We start from the raw sequence: 18420 nt of genomic DNA, 5'->3' as shown, positions 1-18420 counted from the left end.
TGTGCTGCGATTCATGGGTCACAAAAAGTTGGACACGACTGAGCAAATGAATTGAACTGAACTGAACCTATAACAAAGTCTGCTGCTGCTGCTGCTGCTGCTGCTAAGTCGCTTCAGTCGTGTCCGACTCTGTGTGACCCCATAGACGGCAGCCCATCAGGCTCCCCCGTCCCTGGGATTCTCCAGGCAAGAACACTGGAGTGGGTTGCCATTTCCTTCTCCAATGCATGAAAGTGGAAAGTGAAAGTGAAGTCGCTCAGTCGTGTCTGACTCTTAGCGACCCCATGGACTGCAGCCCACCAGGCTCCTCTGCCCATGCGATTTTCCAGGCAAGAGTACTGGAGTAGGGTGCCATTGCCTTCTCTGACAAAGTCTGCTATGTGCCTCCAAATAGCAATTCTTTCCTTTTCTCCTAGCAAAAGAGCACTGTTTTTTTTTTAATTGGATACACTGCTGCCAAGTAAAACACTACATCCCCTAGTATTTTCTACATCCAGGGGTAGCCAGATAATAAAGCTTTGGACAAAGAAATTAAAGTGAAGGGGTGGAGATATCACTGTCTCTTTAAAGGTGACTTCCTCCTCTTCTCTTTTCTGTCACCCAGAATGGAGAAGTAATGGCTGGAGCTCCAGCAGTCATATTGGACTATGAGATGACCTTAGAAAAGAAAACCATGTGTGTTAAAGCAATGAGATAGAAGGAGCCTGGGTCTGTAACATCATGGGCCACCATACCAGGCAGTAATGGATATTTGTGTTCTTCTGTATAGATTAAGTCACTATTTTCAGGACAAAGTTGCTTGTAGGTGAACCCAGTCTAACTGGTATAGCAACACAACCATAGCAACACAACCCGTGTCATCTTCCTCTCACAGCCTGATGGCCTCATTCCTGCAATGCTTAGCAATGTAAACAAGAGAAATCAGAGTAGGAATTGATGAGGTTGCCTCCGGCTCTGGAAAACTGAGATCCACTGAGCCAGTGCTTTGTGCTGGAGTGTTGAAAGACAGAAGGGCACGCGCCTGAAAAAGAAAAACAGAGGAACACTTCAAAGAGTCTTTCCCGAGTTCCATGCTCAAAAAAACCCCGAGCCAGATGCTGCAGCAAGGCATTGTCAGATAGAAAAATGTGGGAATGGCTTATTGCTCCTGAATCAACGTCCACTCTGGCAACTTCTCTTTTTCCTCCACCGAGCGTTTTCTGCCAGAAGTTTTTTTTTTTTTGGTTGTTGTATGTTTGTTTTGGCCACACTTCACAGCTTGCAGGATCCTAGTTCCTCAGCCAGGGTTTGAACCTGGGCCCCCTGAAATGGAAACGTGGAGTCCTAACCACTGGATTGCCAGGGAATTCCCTTGGCAGTTTTGAAACGGTAAGTCACCACCTCAAGCGGCATTTGGCCATTAAACTGAGAGAGAAGGGACAGTGAGACCTGATCATGGAGTGGGTGACTATAGAAGGCGGATGGGGAGTAAGTTTGGAATAGAAAGAAAAATCTTTTAACTCCAGAGCTGTGGTGATTGAGCAGCACCCCTGATCTACAGAGATTTCGGATTAGGCTTTTCTGGCTCTTGCTTGTGATGGTAGCAGGCAGGGGAGCCTGGGTGAAGACCATGGGCTCCATGTTCAAATCCTGACACCACCACTTGCTGGCTCCCAAATCCAAACTGGCTGCTTTACCTTTGTCTGCCTCGAGGTCCTCATCTTAAAATGGGAATGACAATACACCTAATTCCATAGGGCTGTCATGAAGATGAAAATAAACACTCCCTTTAAAAGCACTTAACATGGCACAGAGAAAGAGTTTCAGAATCTCAGTTATTTGTTCACAGTTTCAGGAGGTGCGATTTTAGGACAGTCAAACCCACCAGAACCAAATGATAATTGAGTTCTCCTGGACAGAGGGATGGACCTGGCATATCATAGCCTCAATCTCAGAACACAAGCTCCCCAGGAAAGATGTTTGTCAGGTTTGGGTCCAGCTGGGGTCTCTCTTGTAGTGCCTGCTACAGGTCAAATGTTAATAGAAAATTGTCAGGGGAAAAAAAAAAAAACTAAGACCAAAACTACAGTATGACCCAGTAATCCCAGTACTGGGCATATACCCTGAAGAAACCATAACTGAAAAAGACACAGGTACCACAATATTCATTGCAGCACTATTTACACTAGCTAGGACATGAAGGCAACCTAGATGTCCATCAACAGATGAAGGGATAAAGAAGTTATGGTACATATATATGACGGAATATTACTCAGCCATAAAACAGAACACATTTGAAACAGTTCTAATGGGAAAGTGAAGAAGAACTAAAGAGCCCCTTGATGAAAGTGAAAGAGGAGAGTGAAAAGGTTGGCTTAAAACTCAACATTCAGAAAACTAATATCATGGCATCTGGTCCCATCACTTCATGGCAAATAGATGGGGAAACAGTGGAAACAGTGAGAGACTTTATTTTGGGGGGCTCCAAAATCACTGCAGATGGTGATTGCAGCCATGAAATTAAAAGACACTTACTCCTTGGAAGAAAAGCTATGGCCAACCTAGACAGCATATTAAAAAGCAGAGACATTACTTTGCCAACAAAGGTCATATAGTCAAGGCTATGGTTTTTCCAGTGGTCATGTATGGATGCGAGAGTTGGACTGTGAATACAGCTGAGTGCCGAAGCTGATGCTTTTGAACTGTGATGTTGGAGAAGACTCTTGGGAGTCCCTTGGACTGCAAGGAGATCCAACCAGTCCATCCTAAAGGAAATCAGTCCTGGGTGTTCATTAGAAGGAATGAAGGATGCTGAAGCTGAAACTCCAATCCTCTGGCCACCTGATGTGAAGAACTGACTCCTTGGAAAAGACCCTGATGCTGGGAAAGATTGAAGGTGGGAGGAGAAGGGGACAACAGAGGATGAGATGGTTGGATGGCATCACCGACTCCATGGACATGAGTTTGAGTGAACTCCAGGAGTTGGTGGTAGACAGGGAGGCCTGGTGTGCTATGGTTCATGGGGTCGCAAAGAGTCGGACACAACTTGAACTGAATGGGGAGGATGAACCTAGAGCCTATTATACAGAGTGAAGTAAGTCAGAAAGAGAAAAACAAATATGGCACATCGATGCATATATGTGGACTCTAGAAAGATGGTACAGAGGCTCCTGTTTGCAGGGCAGCGGTGGAGACACAGATGTGGACAGACTGTGGCCACAGCGGGGGCAGCAGAGGGAGGGACGGTTCGGAAGGGTCTCATGGAAGTGTATAGATTACCATGTGTAAAGTAGACAGCCGGTGGGAATTTGCTGTATGACGCAGGGAGATCAAACCCAGGGCTCTGTGACAACCTAGAGGGCTGGGATGGGGTGGGGGGTGAGAGGGAGGCTCAAAGGGGAGGGGACATATGTATACGTGTGGCTGATTCATGTTGCTGTATGGCAGAAACCAACACAATATTGTAAGGTAATTATCCTCCAATTAAAAAAAAAAAAAAGGCAGCTGTCGAATGAGGAACTTCACTAGAATGTAGAGTGTCCAGGGCCCCGTAATCTGCTTGGGGACCATCCTGGGTGGTCCCATCGTGTCCTTTGTTCCCATTTTTGATGGTCCCAAGGAGCCACAGAGTATGTAGCCGTCTCTCACGCTGACCCGACATCCTTCCATTAGGCTCTCGAGAGCCTGTGGAACAGTCACAGAATCCCTCGTACACTCAGCCTACCCTTCAGTGTCTCCTTCTGTGTGAAAGTGAAGTTCTCAGCTGTGTCCGGCTCTTTGCGACTCCATGGACCGTAGCCCACCAGGCTCCTCCGCCCATGGAATTTTCCAGGCAAGAGTACCGGAGTGGGTTGCCATTTCCTTCTCCAGGGGATCTTCCCCACCCAGGGCTCGATCCCAGGTCTCCCGCACTGCAGGCCGACGCTTCACCATGTGAGCCACCAGGGAGGCTGTCTCCTTCCTTGCATCGCATCGAAAGCCTGAGTCAGAATACACAAAATCTGTAATGTGCAGAATAAAATATAAACAATAATATGTTCATCAGAGTAATCAAGATTAAAAGCTATAACTAGTATTTACAGAGTTCCTTAAAAAAAACAATGTTGGCGATCACGCGTGGATTAAAGGAGTATTTGTGGATTTTTTCACATAAGCTCAAATAAAAAGAGAAAGAAAACAGAATAAAAGAGAAAGAAAGCCTGGCTCTCCCATGAGCATGCTCTCTGCGCGGCTGTGAAGTGGGGGCCAGTTTCTCCCCCATACCCCGATTTCCAGATGGCTGTAGGTTGATGTTCCCCCAGGTCATTCTAGATCATAACCCTCCGTTCCCCCTCAGAGCCCTGCCTCTGACACCTCATCACCTCTCGGAGTCTTCAGATGGCTCTGTTAGCCCCCCTCAGCACCCCCACATCTGAGCAGCCACCCTCAGCACCCCCACATCTGAGCACCCCCTCACAGGCCTCAGGGCGCATGAAACCACCCTGGCAGGTCTCTCTCCCTGGGGCCCATTCGTTTGGCAAAACCCCCAACCGTCGTTAAAACCAACATTCCAGCAGCATGGCAGAGAGAACCCCAGAATCACGGTCATGGGGGGCGCCCCGGGTCCTTAGATTCTCCCCCTCCACAGCTGCATCACACCTCCTCTCTCAGCAGCTCCCTGCCCTCCGCCCTGACGTGTCTTACCCTCCAGTTTACAGAGAAAACAGACACCCCCCGCCCCCACTGCAGTGGACAGACCGTCCAGGCTCCCCCGAGCCACCGTGGGCTTTGTTCCCCACCCAGGACACCACTCTGGCAGGAACCCCCACCTCCTCCACAGCCTCATACTCCCCACAGCATCACCCATCCCACTGATCTCTCACTATGGAATAGTCCTTATCTTCCAGGAGACTTCCCTGTAGCTCAAACGGTAAAGAATCTGCCTGCAAGGCAGGAGACCAGGGGTTCGATCTCTGGGTTGGGAAGTTCTTCTGGAGAAGGGAATGGCAATCCACCTCAGTATTCCTGCCCGGGGAATCCCATGGACCGAGGAGGCTGGCGGGCTACAGTCTATGGGGCCGACCTATCTTCAAGCCTCTCTTTCCACGTAATGAATTTGGCATCAGAAGTATCTCTTCTCTTTAGGGCTTCCCAAGTGGTCCTCGTGGTAAAGAACCCGCCTGCCAATGCAAGAGACACAGGAGATGTGATGTTTGTATTTAAAAAATAGTATCACAGCGTATTAGTTAGGGTCACGTGACAAAAAGGCAACATTCCAGAGGCTGGGTACAATAGAAATATATTGCTCCCTGTGTAAGAGTTCTGCGGATGTTTCTGGTTAGTGGACAGTATTTCTCCAGTGGTGGTTCAGTGACTCAGCGATGGGTTCCTCCCATCTAGTGGGCTCTACTGGCTTTCCCAGGATCTTGAAGGGACTTCTGGCTGGTGGAGATGAAAAGAGAAAGTGGAGAACGCACAGCGTCTCCTCACTTTCCCTGGAGGTAGGCACCTCCCCTCCGCTCACATTCTGACAGCCAGAGGTAGACTCACAACTTCACGTGTCAATGAAATGTGTGTGCAGGAGGCCAGGTGGGGGTTGGAAGCCACCCTCCATGCGCCGATGGGCATTCTTGTTGTAGTCATCAGCTGAAGTTAGAGCTATGCTTATGCAAGACGTTTTGGTAAATATCTGTGTGTGTTAGTCATTCAGTTGTGTCTGACTCTTTGCAACCCCATGGACTGTAGCCCACCAGGCTCCTCTGTCCATCGGATTCTCCAGGCAAGAATACTGGAGTGGGTTGCCATTTCCTTCTCCAGGGATCTTCCCGACTCAGGGATTGAACCTGGATCTCCTGCATTGCAGGCAGATTCTTTACTGTCTAAATCACAAGGGAATCCCTGGTAAATATATACCAGATTCTAAAGTATACATATCCTTTGACCTCATAATTCCACTTCTGGTGATTTTTTTCCTACAGATATATTCACAAATGTGTATAGATGTATGTTTTAAGGATGTACTTAGTATGTTTGTTTCTTGTGGCTGCTGTCACAGATGACCACAGTGAAAGTGAAGTGAAAGGTTGCTCACTCTTGTCAAACTCTTTGTGACCCCATGAACTATAGTCCACCAGGCTCCTCCGTCCATGCGATTCTCCAGGCAAGAATACCAGAGTGGGGTAGTCACAGAATTGGTGGCTTAAACATCAAAAATTTATTATCTCACATTTTGGAAACCAGAAGTTCAAAATGTGTGTCCTGGAGCCCCAAATCAAGGTGTCAGCAGGTTTGTGCTTGCTGAGGGCTGTTGGAGAGAATCCTCCCTTGCATAGGGTCCCGCCTTGCAATCCGGTGGTGAGGAGTCCGTGCTTCCAATGCAGGGGGTGTAGGTTCTATCCCTGGTCATGGAACTAGGAGACCACATGACAAATGGTGTCACCAAAAAGAGAAAATAAGACAGCATGACCATGTGTGCCAGTTTGCCTGAGACGGTCCCTACTAAAGAGAGTCCCTCCGTGCCTCTTATAAATTTTGGTGGCTGCCAGCATCCCGATTTCTCCCTCCATCTTCACATCACCATCGCTCTGTGTATGCCTCCTTCTCTTCTTCACAAAAAATCATGTTCAAAAGTCCTCTGTTGGGAATTCCCTGGCAGTCCAGTGGTTAAGACCCTGCTCTCTCACTGCCAAGCGCCCAGGTTCCATCCCTGGTCTGGGAACTAAGATTCCACAAACCACGCTGCTCTGTCAACAAAATATTAAAAATTCTCCCTTGACCTCCCATCCTTCTCTAGCTGTTGCCTCCCTTCCCCACTTCCCTTTCTAACAAAGCCTGTTAAAAGCACTGCCCACACCTCCCGTTCCCTCCCATTTTCTCTTGAACCTACTCCAGGTGGGCTCTAGTGCACACAGCCTCCCGGAAGTGGCTGCTGTCAGACCACCATGCCGTTGGAAACAGTCTCGGCAGATATAACGAAATTCAGGACAAGATCATCCTGGTTTATGCAGGAGGGACCCACACCCAGTGACAAATGTCCTGATGAGAGACACACAGAAAAGGGGACACGGAGAGAAGGGAGGCCACGTGGAGATGAAGGCAGGGACTGGAGTGATGCGGCCACCAGCCAAGGACCACAAGGAGCCCCCGGAGACTGGAGGAGCAGCCAGGAGCCTCTCCTGGAGCCTCCAGAGGGCACAGCCCTCCCGACACCTGGGTGTCTGACTTCCAGGGTTCAGAGACTAAATTCTGTTGTTTTAAGCCGCTGAGTTTGTGGAACTTGTTACAACAGTTACAGGAAATGGATGCACACTCCAAAGGCAAAGTCCTTCCCAGGCGCCTGCAGGGCTGTTAGTAACCAGCCACTGCCCTCTCCCAGTCCGACTCCCCCATCCTGACCTCCTGCTCTTCTTCCCCAGGGCCTTTGCACTCACCCTGCCTCTCCCTGGAGCCCTCCTGCTCCCTCAGCTTCGTGGCTTGTTCACTTCCTTCTGGTTTGTTCTCACACGCTGCCTTATTAGAGGGGACTTCTCTGACCTTTCTTATAAATAGCACCCCGTGTTCTCTCCCTCCTTCGTTACTCTGTTTCATTTGTCCCCACAGCGTTTATCACAAGGTGTCCTGTGGTGGGTTACTTAGAACCTAAGTTCCAGGCGGGCAGGCTGTTTTCTGCTTTGTTCACTCCCTAGAACAGCACTCAGCACAGGGTAAACCCTCGAATTTTTTCAAAAATCCTTATCTGATCAAGGACTAACCTAAGAAATATATAAGGAGCTCTTAAAACTCAGCAATGAGAAAACAAGTTTATTTTGCCAACTAAAAGTAGGGAAAAATATCTGAACAGACACCTCACTAAAGAAGAGATGGCAATTCAAGAAATATTTATTGAACGAATAAATGAAAGGAATTTCATAAACTAGGACATTTGCTTATTTCTCAAGAGATTGTCTGGTCCTTTTTTAAAAAAGTAGCCTTTGTGCATTTGTGTGTTGGGGGGGGTGGTTTGTAAGCCTCTCAGTTGTTCTATTTGTGACCCCATGGACTGTAGCCCACCGGGCTCCTCTGCCCATGGGATTCTTGAGGCAAGAATACTGGAGTGGGTTGCCATTCCCTTCTCCAGGAGATCTTCCTGACCCAAGGATCGAACCCAGGTCTCCTGCACAGCAGTCAGCTTCTTTACCATCCAAGCCACCTGGGAAGCCCAAAGTAGTCTTTATTTACCTGTATTTTTTCCTTTTTAAGTAGATTTTATTTTTTAGAACCATATAGATCCACAACAAAATGGAATGGAAAATATAGAGAGGCCTCGTAACTCCCTGTTCCTCCACCTGCCATGCAGGCCTTTCCCAGAACTGAGACCCCACACCAGAGTGGCACGTTTGTTACAGCAGCCACACTGACATGTTACTACTACCAAAGTCCACAGTTTACATCAAGGTTCACTCTTTGTGTTGTGTAGTCTATAGGTTTGGGCAAATGTATAACGATGTGTATCTATTAAGGTGGGGGGGGGTTACCTGCCAGGGCCAGAATATCTGGAGAATCCTCAGGTAACAAGGGCTCCATTTCCCAGGCACTCTGACATCAGGGCCCTCTGCAATCACTTAGCACTCCCAACCTCATTTAGCTCCTGTCACCACACTCTGTAGTTGTACGACTGCGATCTCCACTTTCCAGAGGAGGCACAGAGGGGTCAATCAAGCCACCCAGGGTCACACAGCAACTGAGTGGCCGAGATGGGATTTGACCCCAGGTCAGCAGAAACCAGCACCCACCCTGCAGAGTTTGTCACCAGCTGGCTGCTATTCAAGCTTACGCACGCAGACCTGCAAAGTGGAAACAACACCTAACACCCTGGCCACTTGGCAACATGATGTTAAGGACTGAGGGAGCTAAGACACACACGCACGCACACAGCCTCACAGACACACATGCACGCAGACTCACAGACACGCACGCACGCAGACTCACAGACTCTCAGACAACGCACGCACACAGACTCACAGACACGCATGCACGCAGACTCACAGACACGCACGCAGACTCACAGACACGCACGCACGCAGACTCACAGACACACATGCACACAGCCTCACAGACATGCATGCACACAGACACACAGACACGCACGCACACAGCCTCACAGACTCACAGACAGGCACGCACGCAGACTCACAGACACGCATGCACGCAGACTCACAGACACGCACGCACATGCATGCATGCATACATATAGATACACACACACACCGTTCTCTTTGTCCTTCAACAGCTAATGATTCTGACAGGAGGAACAACTGAGCCAGTGAAGATCTGAGAGGTTGAAAGCCCAGTTTTTGCAGCTCTAGGGCCGGGTAGCCTTTGTGTGTGTGTTGGGGGGGGCGGTGTCAGGGACCCAGTGCTCTGTCCCTGAGTTGATGGGGCTGGAATTTGAAGGCGCTGATGGATCCTCCTGGCCCCACCTACACACCTTGCGTAAGATCCAGACACACTTTCATGATGGAATCAAGATGAGTGGCTGAAGCTGAAATAAATGATGCTTGTTTGTGAAAGGACTTTAAACAGACCTCCTGAGCAGGAAGAGTCACAAGAGGATGAGAAGGCAGCGGCACCCGAGTGAGGTCACTAGACTGTACCCTCCCAGAAGCCAAGTTGGTCAGCCAGCCAGGGCAGCCTCACAGGTCCCCAAACCCCACCTCCCTAAGCACCACATTCTCCTTCCTCGCTTTCTGGGGTCACGTTCCTGGGAGCATGGAATATGTCAACCTGACATGTCATGCTTCAGCCATCCAAGCTTAGAAAGGGCCATTATTTTTAGACTGAAAAGGTGTATTTTATATTCACACACTTGACTTTCAAGACCCTGAATGAATTTTGCTGAAATAAATATTCTCCTTTGGGTCCAGTCCAAGTATGTGAAGTTTATAGCCCCAATGGCCTTTTCTTTTTCTTCCTACTTTGAAAAGGAATATTAAAAGTAGCTGAAAAGAGGGATTTAGAAATGAAAGGCAATTTTCAACATGTCTTATAAAATGAAAAGGAGCAAACGCTATAATATTTCTTCAGGACATGGACTGAAGTAAAACGAGATTTAGAACCCAGTGGTCGTTCCTTGCGATGTGAAATGTCTATCTTTTCAGGACTCAGGATTTGGCACGGCCTGGTCAGAAGGAAGGTGGAAATTAGGGGGACCACCGATGTGTGTCCACCCATGGGGGATTGGCCAGGACAGTAATCCTGGTTTTAGCACTGAGACTCCTGAATTGCAGAAAATCCCTTGGTCTCCAGCAAAGCAGGATGAGGGGTCACCCTCGTTGAAATCACTATGAAAGGAGCTCACAAAACCCCACTGACGGGAGTATCTCACCAGCCCTGTAGGCAGCTGTAGGCTGCCTACTCTGGGTCAGTGTGGGCTTTCAGACAGGCTTACAGGAGGGTGTGGGATTTTTGGAGGTGTGGAGTGGAGCTGTCTTCACCTGCTCAGCTCCCTGCCCTCAGCCTGTCCCTGAGGACCGACCCTGGTCATCAGCCAAGGCCATCTACAGCCCGCCACCCTCCCCATCCCCAGGGCTGTCCGCGTTGTCTAAGAAGATAGATTCCAAATCCCCACCTGAAAGCCACTGAGTTCTCAGGGAGGGGGGCGCCCAGGGATCTGCATTCTTATCTCAAGCTCCCCTGGGTTGCTTTCTCTTTTTTCAGCTGTGCCACGGGGCAAGTGGGATCTCAGTTCCCTGACCAGGGATCAAACTCAGGCCTCGGCAGTGAGGGCAGAGTCTTAACCGCTGGACCGCCAGGGAATTCCCTCCCTTGGGTTTCTGATGGGCAGGCAGCTAGAGGCCCGGCCTGGCCTCTGCCTGGGCTTCCCTAGCCCCGTCATCTACCTGCCTGTATCCTGCAGCCCAGATTCCCCCGCATTTGGGTTTTTTGTTTGCCTCTACACAGAATCCTTCTTCTGTGCCCCAACCCACCTGCTCTGGGCTCTCTTCCAGCCTCTCCATCCTGTCCTCTGCCCCAGCATCTTGTCAACCACCCTGACTTCCTACAGGGCTGGGACCCTAACAGCAGATCACATACTTTCAGGCTGTTTGGGGGGCCATAGGTGGCACACAGCATGGACTCAGGAGCCCGGTGGTCCACACTTAAGTATGTGAGGGCCCTCCCGGGGAGGGACCGAGGGGAGGTGGGACGAGACAGGTAGGTCAGGACCCAGCCAGCCCCTCCACCCCACACCGCCACATCGGCACCAGACCCTGAAGTCTGGGGATTCCAAGTTTAAACCTGGTCTTCAGGGTTGTTATAAAGGTATGTTTGTCAAGGTAGGCAAGAGCATGTCTTTTACATAATTTTTTATTTTGGGCCTGATGTCTATAAGATTTTAACACTTGGCTGTGTGGTATGTAACACTCATTTCTTCTCTCCAAACCTACAAACGTGACAGGCAGACCTATAGTTCTTTGGTCTTTTTTTTTTTTTTCTGGCCTTGCAACAAGCTTGCAGGATCTTAGTTCTCCAAGCAAGGATCCGACCCAGACCCCCAGCAACGGAAGCATGGAGTCCTAACCACTGGATCACCAGGGAATCCCCAGACCTGTAGATGTCTATGCACACACAGAAGGAAAATAGAGTTTTACGTGGAGTCCTTTTCTTTTACGTAATGATATAATCTACACATTATTCTCCAATTTGCCCTTTTCACTGAATAACATGACTTCAATAATTTTTCATGTTGGTGCATACAGATCTACCTCACTGAAAAAACAACCAATCAGTCCTAAAGGAAGTAAACTGAATATTCATTGGAAGGACCGATGCTGAAGCTGAAGCTCATACTTTGGCCACTTGATGCATAGAGCTAACTCATTGGAAGAGACCCTGATGCGGGGAAAGATCGAAGGTGAAAGGAGAAGAGGGTGGCAGAGGATCAGATGGTTGGATGGCACCACCAACTCAATGGACATAAGTTTGAGCAAACTCCAGGAGAAGGTGAAGGACAGGGAAGCCTGGTGTGTTGCAGTCCATGGGGTCCAAAGAGTCGAACACAACTGAGTGACTCAACAACAACAACGATGTGCCTTTATTCCAATTTTTTTAGGACAGCTGAAATTCTTCCCAAGACATCTTCCTTAAGAAAAGAAGTTTTCCATGTGCCTGAGCTAAGTGATGTAGGCGAGTCTGATTGAACAGAAACCTTGGTGGCAGCCAGCATGGCCAGCCCGTGGATACGCCCCTCTGCTGACAGCACACGCCTCACCCTCCCAGGGTCCGGAGGCTTTACAATCAGAGGTCACGTTCTAAGGAAGGAAGTTCAGGCTCTCAGAACTGGGAGGCAACTCACTGGGTTTGCAAATTCTTCATCGATTCGTAACACATTCTCTTGCTGGTTCTTTGTCAGTGGGTCAGGAACATTCTGCTTTCTTCTCCTTAAGGGAGTTCATGTCGTGATCGACACTTGCCTCTAATTGCTGCTCCCTCCCTTCCTTGGAAACTAATCGAGCATTTTCCAGGTCAGGTTGCTGTTTAGTCATCTGAACACGAGTCCCCTTCCTCTTGCCGTAATCTTTCCCAGGCTGGATTTTGTCTTTGAAACAATAGGAAATGACAAGGTCTATTTTTCTTTTCTTGAAAGAACTCGATCCACGGAGTCATGAGTTGGAACAGAGAAAGTCCGGGGAATTAATATGCAGCCCCGATCGGAAGTGACCAGCTTTCCTGTCTTTGTTCTGCCGAGTCCTGGAGTCTGAGCTCATGATACCCCAGGCAGTGTGCTTACAAGCAGGAAGGCTGCATTTTCACCTCCAGATAAATCCCCATCTGGGTTTTCTGTTGGACCCATTGGAAAGAAATGCAATTAGGCCCTGAGCAGTCTTCAAGCAAAGACTGGAAACCTTCCAAAGAAAGGCTGTGCCAGATATCCTTCGGTCCTCGACATACATTTGCATCATTGGAGAAGTTCACTGTGTCTTAAAGCACCCTCGAGAGTCAGGCCCTGGAAGAGCTTTCTATTAAAAGCTGTTTAATTTCTCCAACAGAAAATTCAGTTGTAATTTGGTAATATCTAAGACACTGAGACTAACTGGGGGCTTCCCTGGTGGCTCAGTGGTAAAGAATCCACCTGTCAATGCGAGAGATGCGGATTCGATCCCTGATGGGGGAAGATTCTACATGCTGGACAGCCGTAAGCCCAAGTGCCACAACTATCGAGCCTGAGCCCATGAGTCATAGAGCTTATCCTCCAGAACAAGAGAAGCCACCCCAACAGGAAGCCCACGCACCACAACTGGAGGATTGCTCCCACTCGCCGCAACTAGAGAAAAGTCCTTGAAGCAAAGAAGACCCAGCACGGCCAGTAAATAAATAATAAAAGAAAGAAAGAAAGAAAATTATATTTAAAAAGGCTAGCTGGATAGTGATCGGCAACCTTAAAATGAGGAGAAATTACTATTCCAAGAGCTCGAGGCCTACGTGGTTGGAGGCCAGGCCCAGCTGATTACTGGCTGTGAGTGGGTTGAAAGCCTGATCTCAGGGCTTCCCTGATGGTTCAGTGGTAAAGAATCCTCCTGCCGGTGCAGGAGACACGGGTTCGATTCCTGGGTTGGGAAGATCCCCCTGGGTAAGGAAATGGCAACCCATCCAGTATTCTTGCCTGGGAAATCCCATGGACAGAGGAGCCTGGCGAGCTACAGTCCATGGGGTCAGACATGACTTAGTGACTAAATAACGAACCTGCTCTCAACACTGACGTTTGCTTCTGAGGGATGGAAGGATGCTGGCACAAGTGGGTGATGCCGTCTCTACAGCCAATCCTGTTGTCTGGAGTCCAGCGCCTGAGGTTCTGTACCCTGTTAGCCTGAGGCCTCACTGCTCCCCATTCCCAAACATGTGCCTCCTGTTCCCACCTCCTGGCCCACTGCTGCGGCTTCCCCCGCCCCCCGCTCATGTTCCCGTACGACCACCTTTGACAACTCTGCTCATTCCTGAGGGCCCCGTTGAGCACCACCTCCCATCAGCCTCTCCAGCCCATCAGGTAGAACCATCTTTCTGGGTTCCCAGGGCCATCTTTCTGAGCATGTAACACCATTCCTACGCTCTGGGTTGTGAAGCTGAAATTCCCAAAGGATAAAGAGAAGGCCTGTGCAGACTCTGCTCCCAGATTCAGCCGAGAGATGGAAGATCCTGAAAGTGAACAGGAAGAGGAAGGCGGGAGGGGTGGGCCTGGTGGGTCAGCTGCTGTTGCCTGGCGGGGTAAGGGGACAGGGCCTCGAGGTGAGGAAGGCTTGGCCTGAGGTCTCTCTCTGGACCCTTCCTGGGGGTGGGGGGTGCTGCTAGCCGTTGGGTCAGGAAGAATGCGGGGGCTGGCTCATCTCGGAAGCTCTGTGCTTCTCAGGAGGCAAAAGAAGGGGAATGTACAGCAGCTGCTGCTGCAGGACAGGTGGCCGGGGCAAAAGGCCCCCATGGGCTGTTCCCCCTTCTCTGGGGCAGGAAAGGCAGACCCGACGGCTGGGGCTGCGGTTCTGCAGGGATCGGGACGCACAAAGACTGGATGGCACCAAGGGCTGCCACAGGACAGAGCCCACAGGGCTTGGGGACTAGGGACACGTCAGGGTGTCCCCAGAAAGGTGAGCCCAGTGGAAGTAGGTGCAACTTTGTCCCACGTTTCTGTGCCCAGATTTATTTTTATTTATTTATTGAGTCAGCAAATATTATATATATATATTTTTTAAACTTTTAATTTTGTATTGGGATATAGCTGATGAACAATGTGATGATAGTTTCAGGGGAACAGCGAAGAGACTCAGCCATGCGTACACATTCTGCACCTGTGATGTTGATCCGATGACACCCTCGGTTGGTAATGAAATACCCGCTCCATTTCATTGCAGTGAGCTGGGCCTGGCTCTCCCTGTCTGACTGAACACTCTGGCTCAGCATCGCCCAGCAGAGCTCCCTGCACCATCCAAGACAGGAGCCACTGGCCACGTGGCCACTGAGTCACTAGTGTGACTGAGGAGCTGCCTTTTAAATGCTATTAACTGCTTTCGGTTTAAGATTAGCTAGGCACATGTGGCTGCTGGCTCTGTGTTGGACGATCAGCATTGTGTTTAGACACCGGCTCATTCATTCTCAAGGGAGCCTAGCGCTGCCCCCGCAGGGAGGTGCCTGTTGACTTGAAATTCCTACAAAGAATGTGATGGCCTTGGATAATTATTAGCTGGCTTCCTGCATTTTCCCTTATCTGGCTGATATTATCGTGCCTCTTTCTTGCCTTATTTCCAGCTATAGACCAGTATGGCTTCTAGTCGACAGGGCATTTAGCTGGAGTGTTTATTTAGGATTTAATCTCTGAGGCTATGGGCCAGTCATGGGATGGAGTTTGGCCAACTCTGCACTGGTGGTCAGGCTTACAATGGGCTTCTTAAAACCAAGCTGACCACAGTTCCGGGTTTATGACTATCCTGCCAACACTGGGCCCGGCTTTTCAGGTCCAACTTCACAATGGAGTTGGCTGAAGAATCCAAAGAAGGTCAGGCCTTGACACTTTCCTGGGAGCTCTGCGGATAGTCATTCCTCCTCCAAACTCCTCTCTGTGGCAGGGCTGGAGGCTGCCTTGTCCTCTTCAGCAGCTTGTTCCCATTTTGCCCTTGAGTTCTGTCCGATCCTCTGAGGACAGTGTAACTGATGACGTTTTGGCTGTGCTGGATGCTGAAACTCAGGAGGAAGAAATAATTGATGAAATTGATGAATTTGATGGAATTGATGAAAAGAAAAGCTTCATTTATGGTGGTTTTTCTTTTTTAAATGCAGGGTTTTTTTTTTTCAATTATTTCCTTTTGGCTGTGCTGAGGCTTCATTGGTTCACGGGCTTTTCTCCAGTTGCAGCGAGTGAGGGCTACTCTCCAGCTGCAGCTCACGGGCTTCTCATTGAAATGGCTTCGCTTATTGCAGAGCATGGGCTCTAGGTGTTCGAGCTTCAGCAGCTGCATTTTGAGGGCTCAACAGCTGTGGCACACCGACTTAAGCTCCTCAGCATGTGAAATTTTCCCAGACCAGGGATCAAACCCATGTCCCCTGTGTTGGCAAGTGGACTCCTATTCACTGTACCACCAGGGAAGTCCAGTTTCCCAAGATTTCTGAACGAGTGGCTTATTGAAGCAGTGCTCTTAGGAGAAATACTTCCAAGAAAATTGCTGTGGTCTGAGTGTTTGTGCCCCTCCAAATTCACGTTCACATCCTAAGCCCCAGAGGTAAGGCCTCCAGGAGATTTTGTTTTTGTTTTGTTTTTGCCACACCACATGGCAAGTGGGATTTTAGTTCCCTGACAAAGAATCGAACCCACGCCCTCTGCATTGGAAGCTTGGAATCTCAACCACTAGACCACCAGGGAAATCCCTCTAGAGCTTTCTAGATCAAAAACGTGGAGCCCTCATGAATGAGATTAGTGCCCTTATAGTAGAAACCCTACAAAGTTCCCTGTGTCCCTTCCATCGTGTGAGAACACAGTGGGAAGTCTACAACCCAGGAGAGGGCCCTCCCCATACCATGCTGACACCTTGAGCTTGGACTTCCAGCCCCCAGACTGTGAGGAGGAAATTTCTAAATTTTATAGGCTACCTAGTCTGTGGGATTTTGTTACAGCAGCCCAAGCAGGCTAAGACAGAAATGTGCTCACTCAGTCATGTCACTTTGCAACCCAATGGACTGTAGCCTGCCAGGCTCCTTTGTCCATGGGATTCTTTAGGCAAGAATACTGCAGTGGGTTGCCATTTCCTCCTCCAGGGGATCTTCCCAACCCAGGGACTGAACCAGGGTCTCCTGCATCGCAGGCAGATTCTTTACCATCTGAGCCACCGGGGAAGCCCTAAGACAGAATTCAGTTCAGTTCAGTTCAGTCGCTCAGTCGTGTCCGACTCTTTACAACCCCATGAATCACAGCACGCCAGGCCTCCCTGTCCATCACCAACTCCGGGAGTTCACTCAGATTCACGTCCATCAAGTCAGTGATGCCATCCAGCCATCTCATCCTCTGGCGTCCCCTTCTCCTCCTGCCCGCAATCTCTCCCAGCATCAGAGTCTTTTCCAATGAGTCAACTCTTCGCATGAGGTGGCCAAAGTACTGGAGTTTCAGCTTTAGCATCATTCCTTCCAAAGAAATCCCAGGGCTGATCTCCTTCAGAATGGACTGGTTGGATCTCCTTGTAGTCCAAGGGACTCCCAAGAGTCTTCTCCAACACCACAGTTCAAAAGCATCGATTCTTCAGCGCTCAGCTTTCTTCACAGTCCAACTCTCACATCCACACATGACCACTGGAAAAAACATAGCCTTGACTAGACGAACCTTTGACAGAATTGGTGAGGGGCAATTCTCTGCAAAAGAGGACAGCTCTGGGCCACTCACAGCCGCCCTTGCAGCAGCTGGGGTGGTACCAGGCCTGGTGCAGGGTTCTGGGTGGGCACAGCATCATGCCTGGCCCATTTGTGGGGTTGGCAGTGGGACCACTCACAGGGCCTCTGGGGAATTTCTTGGTCCCTGTCTGTGTGTGGGCTTCCCTGGTGGCTCAAAGGGTAAAGCATCTGCCTGCAATATGGGAGACCTGGGTTCAATCCCCGGGTTGGGAAGATCCCCTAGAGAAAGAAATGGCAATCCACTCCAGTACTCTTGCCTGGAAAACGCCATGGACGGAGGAGACTGCTAGGCTACAGTCCCTGGGATCGCAGAGAGTTACACACAGCTGAGCAACATGACTCCTTCTGGCTGTGCACTCCTCCGTGAAGCAGCAAGTGCCCCAACATTGACAGAGAAAGGCAGGCCCAGCTAAAAGCTCTGTGAACCCAGAAGGACTGAAGTTTACAGCAGGAGGCTCGCATTTTCAGAGTCAGTGTTTTGCAGCGAGTAACTGAGGCAGTGATATGGGCAAACTTCCCACCGAGCTGGCCTCTTTTCACAGGACTTCTGGGACCCCACCGCCTGGAGACCGTGGGGCGGCAGTGGCCCCGACTTGCACAAAGCTTAGAAGCAGTAGTCTATGAGTGCCCTGCACTCTCTGGGCGGAATTCCACCTGGGAGCTTCCACCAGCCACCACACTCCACTGGCAACCCCTGATTCAAAGCTGCGTTGGTCCTTTCCTTCCTGGGCTTGGTGCCCATCCAAACATTCTCAGCAGGACTCCTCAGCCTCCTTCCTTGAGAAGACCGTGGCATTCTTCTCGTGGGCTCGGAAAATGCAAACGAACAACTTATTGCATTTGTGCAAGCCAAAGACTGCTCTTCGCCTTGGCTGGCCTGTTTCCCAGCTGCCTCTTTGGGGGTCCTGGGAGGATGTGCATGCGTGTGGAGGTTGGGGGGAGACACAGGTAAGAGAAGAACCATTGTGGCATTCAACAAGAGCTTTGAGACTGAGGTCAGTGTGGGCGCAGCTCTTTCTCTGGCTGAAAAAGTAAAAACCTTCAGCTGGCATGTTCTCTTTAGGC

The 18420-nt window shown here is 49.7% G+C and overlaps 1 protein-coding gene across 7 annotated transcripts in view; it reads right to left on the bottom strand.

The window, feature by feature from the left end:
• Positions 1 to 787: 787 nt before the first annotated feature.
• EVA1C (eva-1 homolog C) overlaps positions 788 to 18420 on the bottom strand; it is a 124340-nt gene continuing 106707 nt past the window's right edge. For 2 of the 7 annotated variants that reach the window (XM_086413476.1, XM_086413511.1), the window contains one exon: positions 2435 to 3959. In XM_086413476.1, coding sequence (XP_086269602.1) covers positions 3739 to 3959 — 221 coding nt within the window. In that variant the 3' untranslated portion in view covers positions 2435 to 3738. Of the gene's footprint in view, positions 1022 to 2434; positions 3960 to 4929; positions 5139 to 6149; positions 6369 to 18420 lie in introns of those variants that run through there. The other 5 variants (XM_086413498.1, XM_086413518.1, XM_086413543.1 and 2 more) reach the window with 5 other exon arrangements.

This window comes from Bos grunniens, chromosome 1 (genome assembly GCF_055505025.1).
Source record: "Bos grunniens cultivar Pamir isolate PY7600 chromosome 1, Bosgru_T2T1.0, whole genome shotgun sequence".
NCBI lineage: Eukaryota > Metazoa > Chordata > Mammalia > Artiodactyla > Bovidae > Bos > Bos grunniens.
Note: the sequence above shows the minus strand (reverse complement) of the source record. Positions and strands in the feature narration are given on the sequence as shown.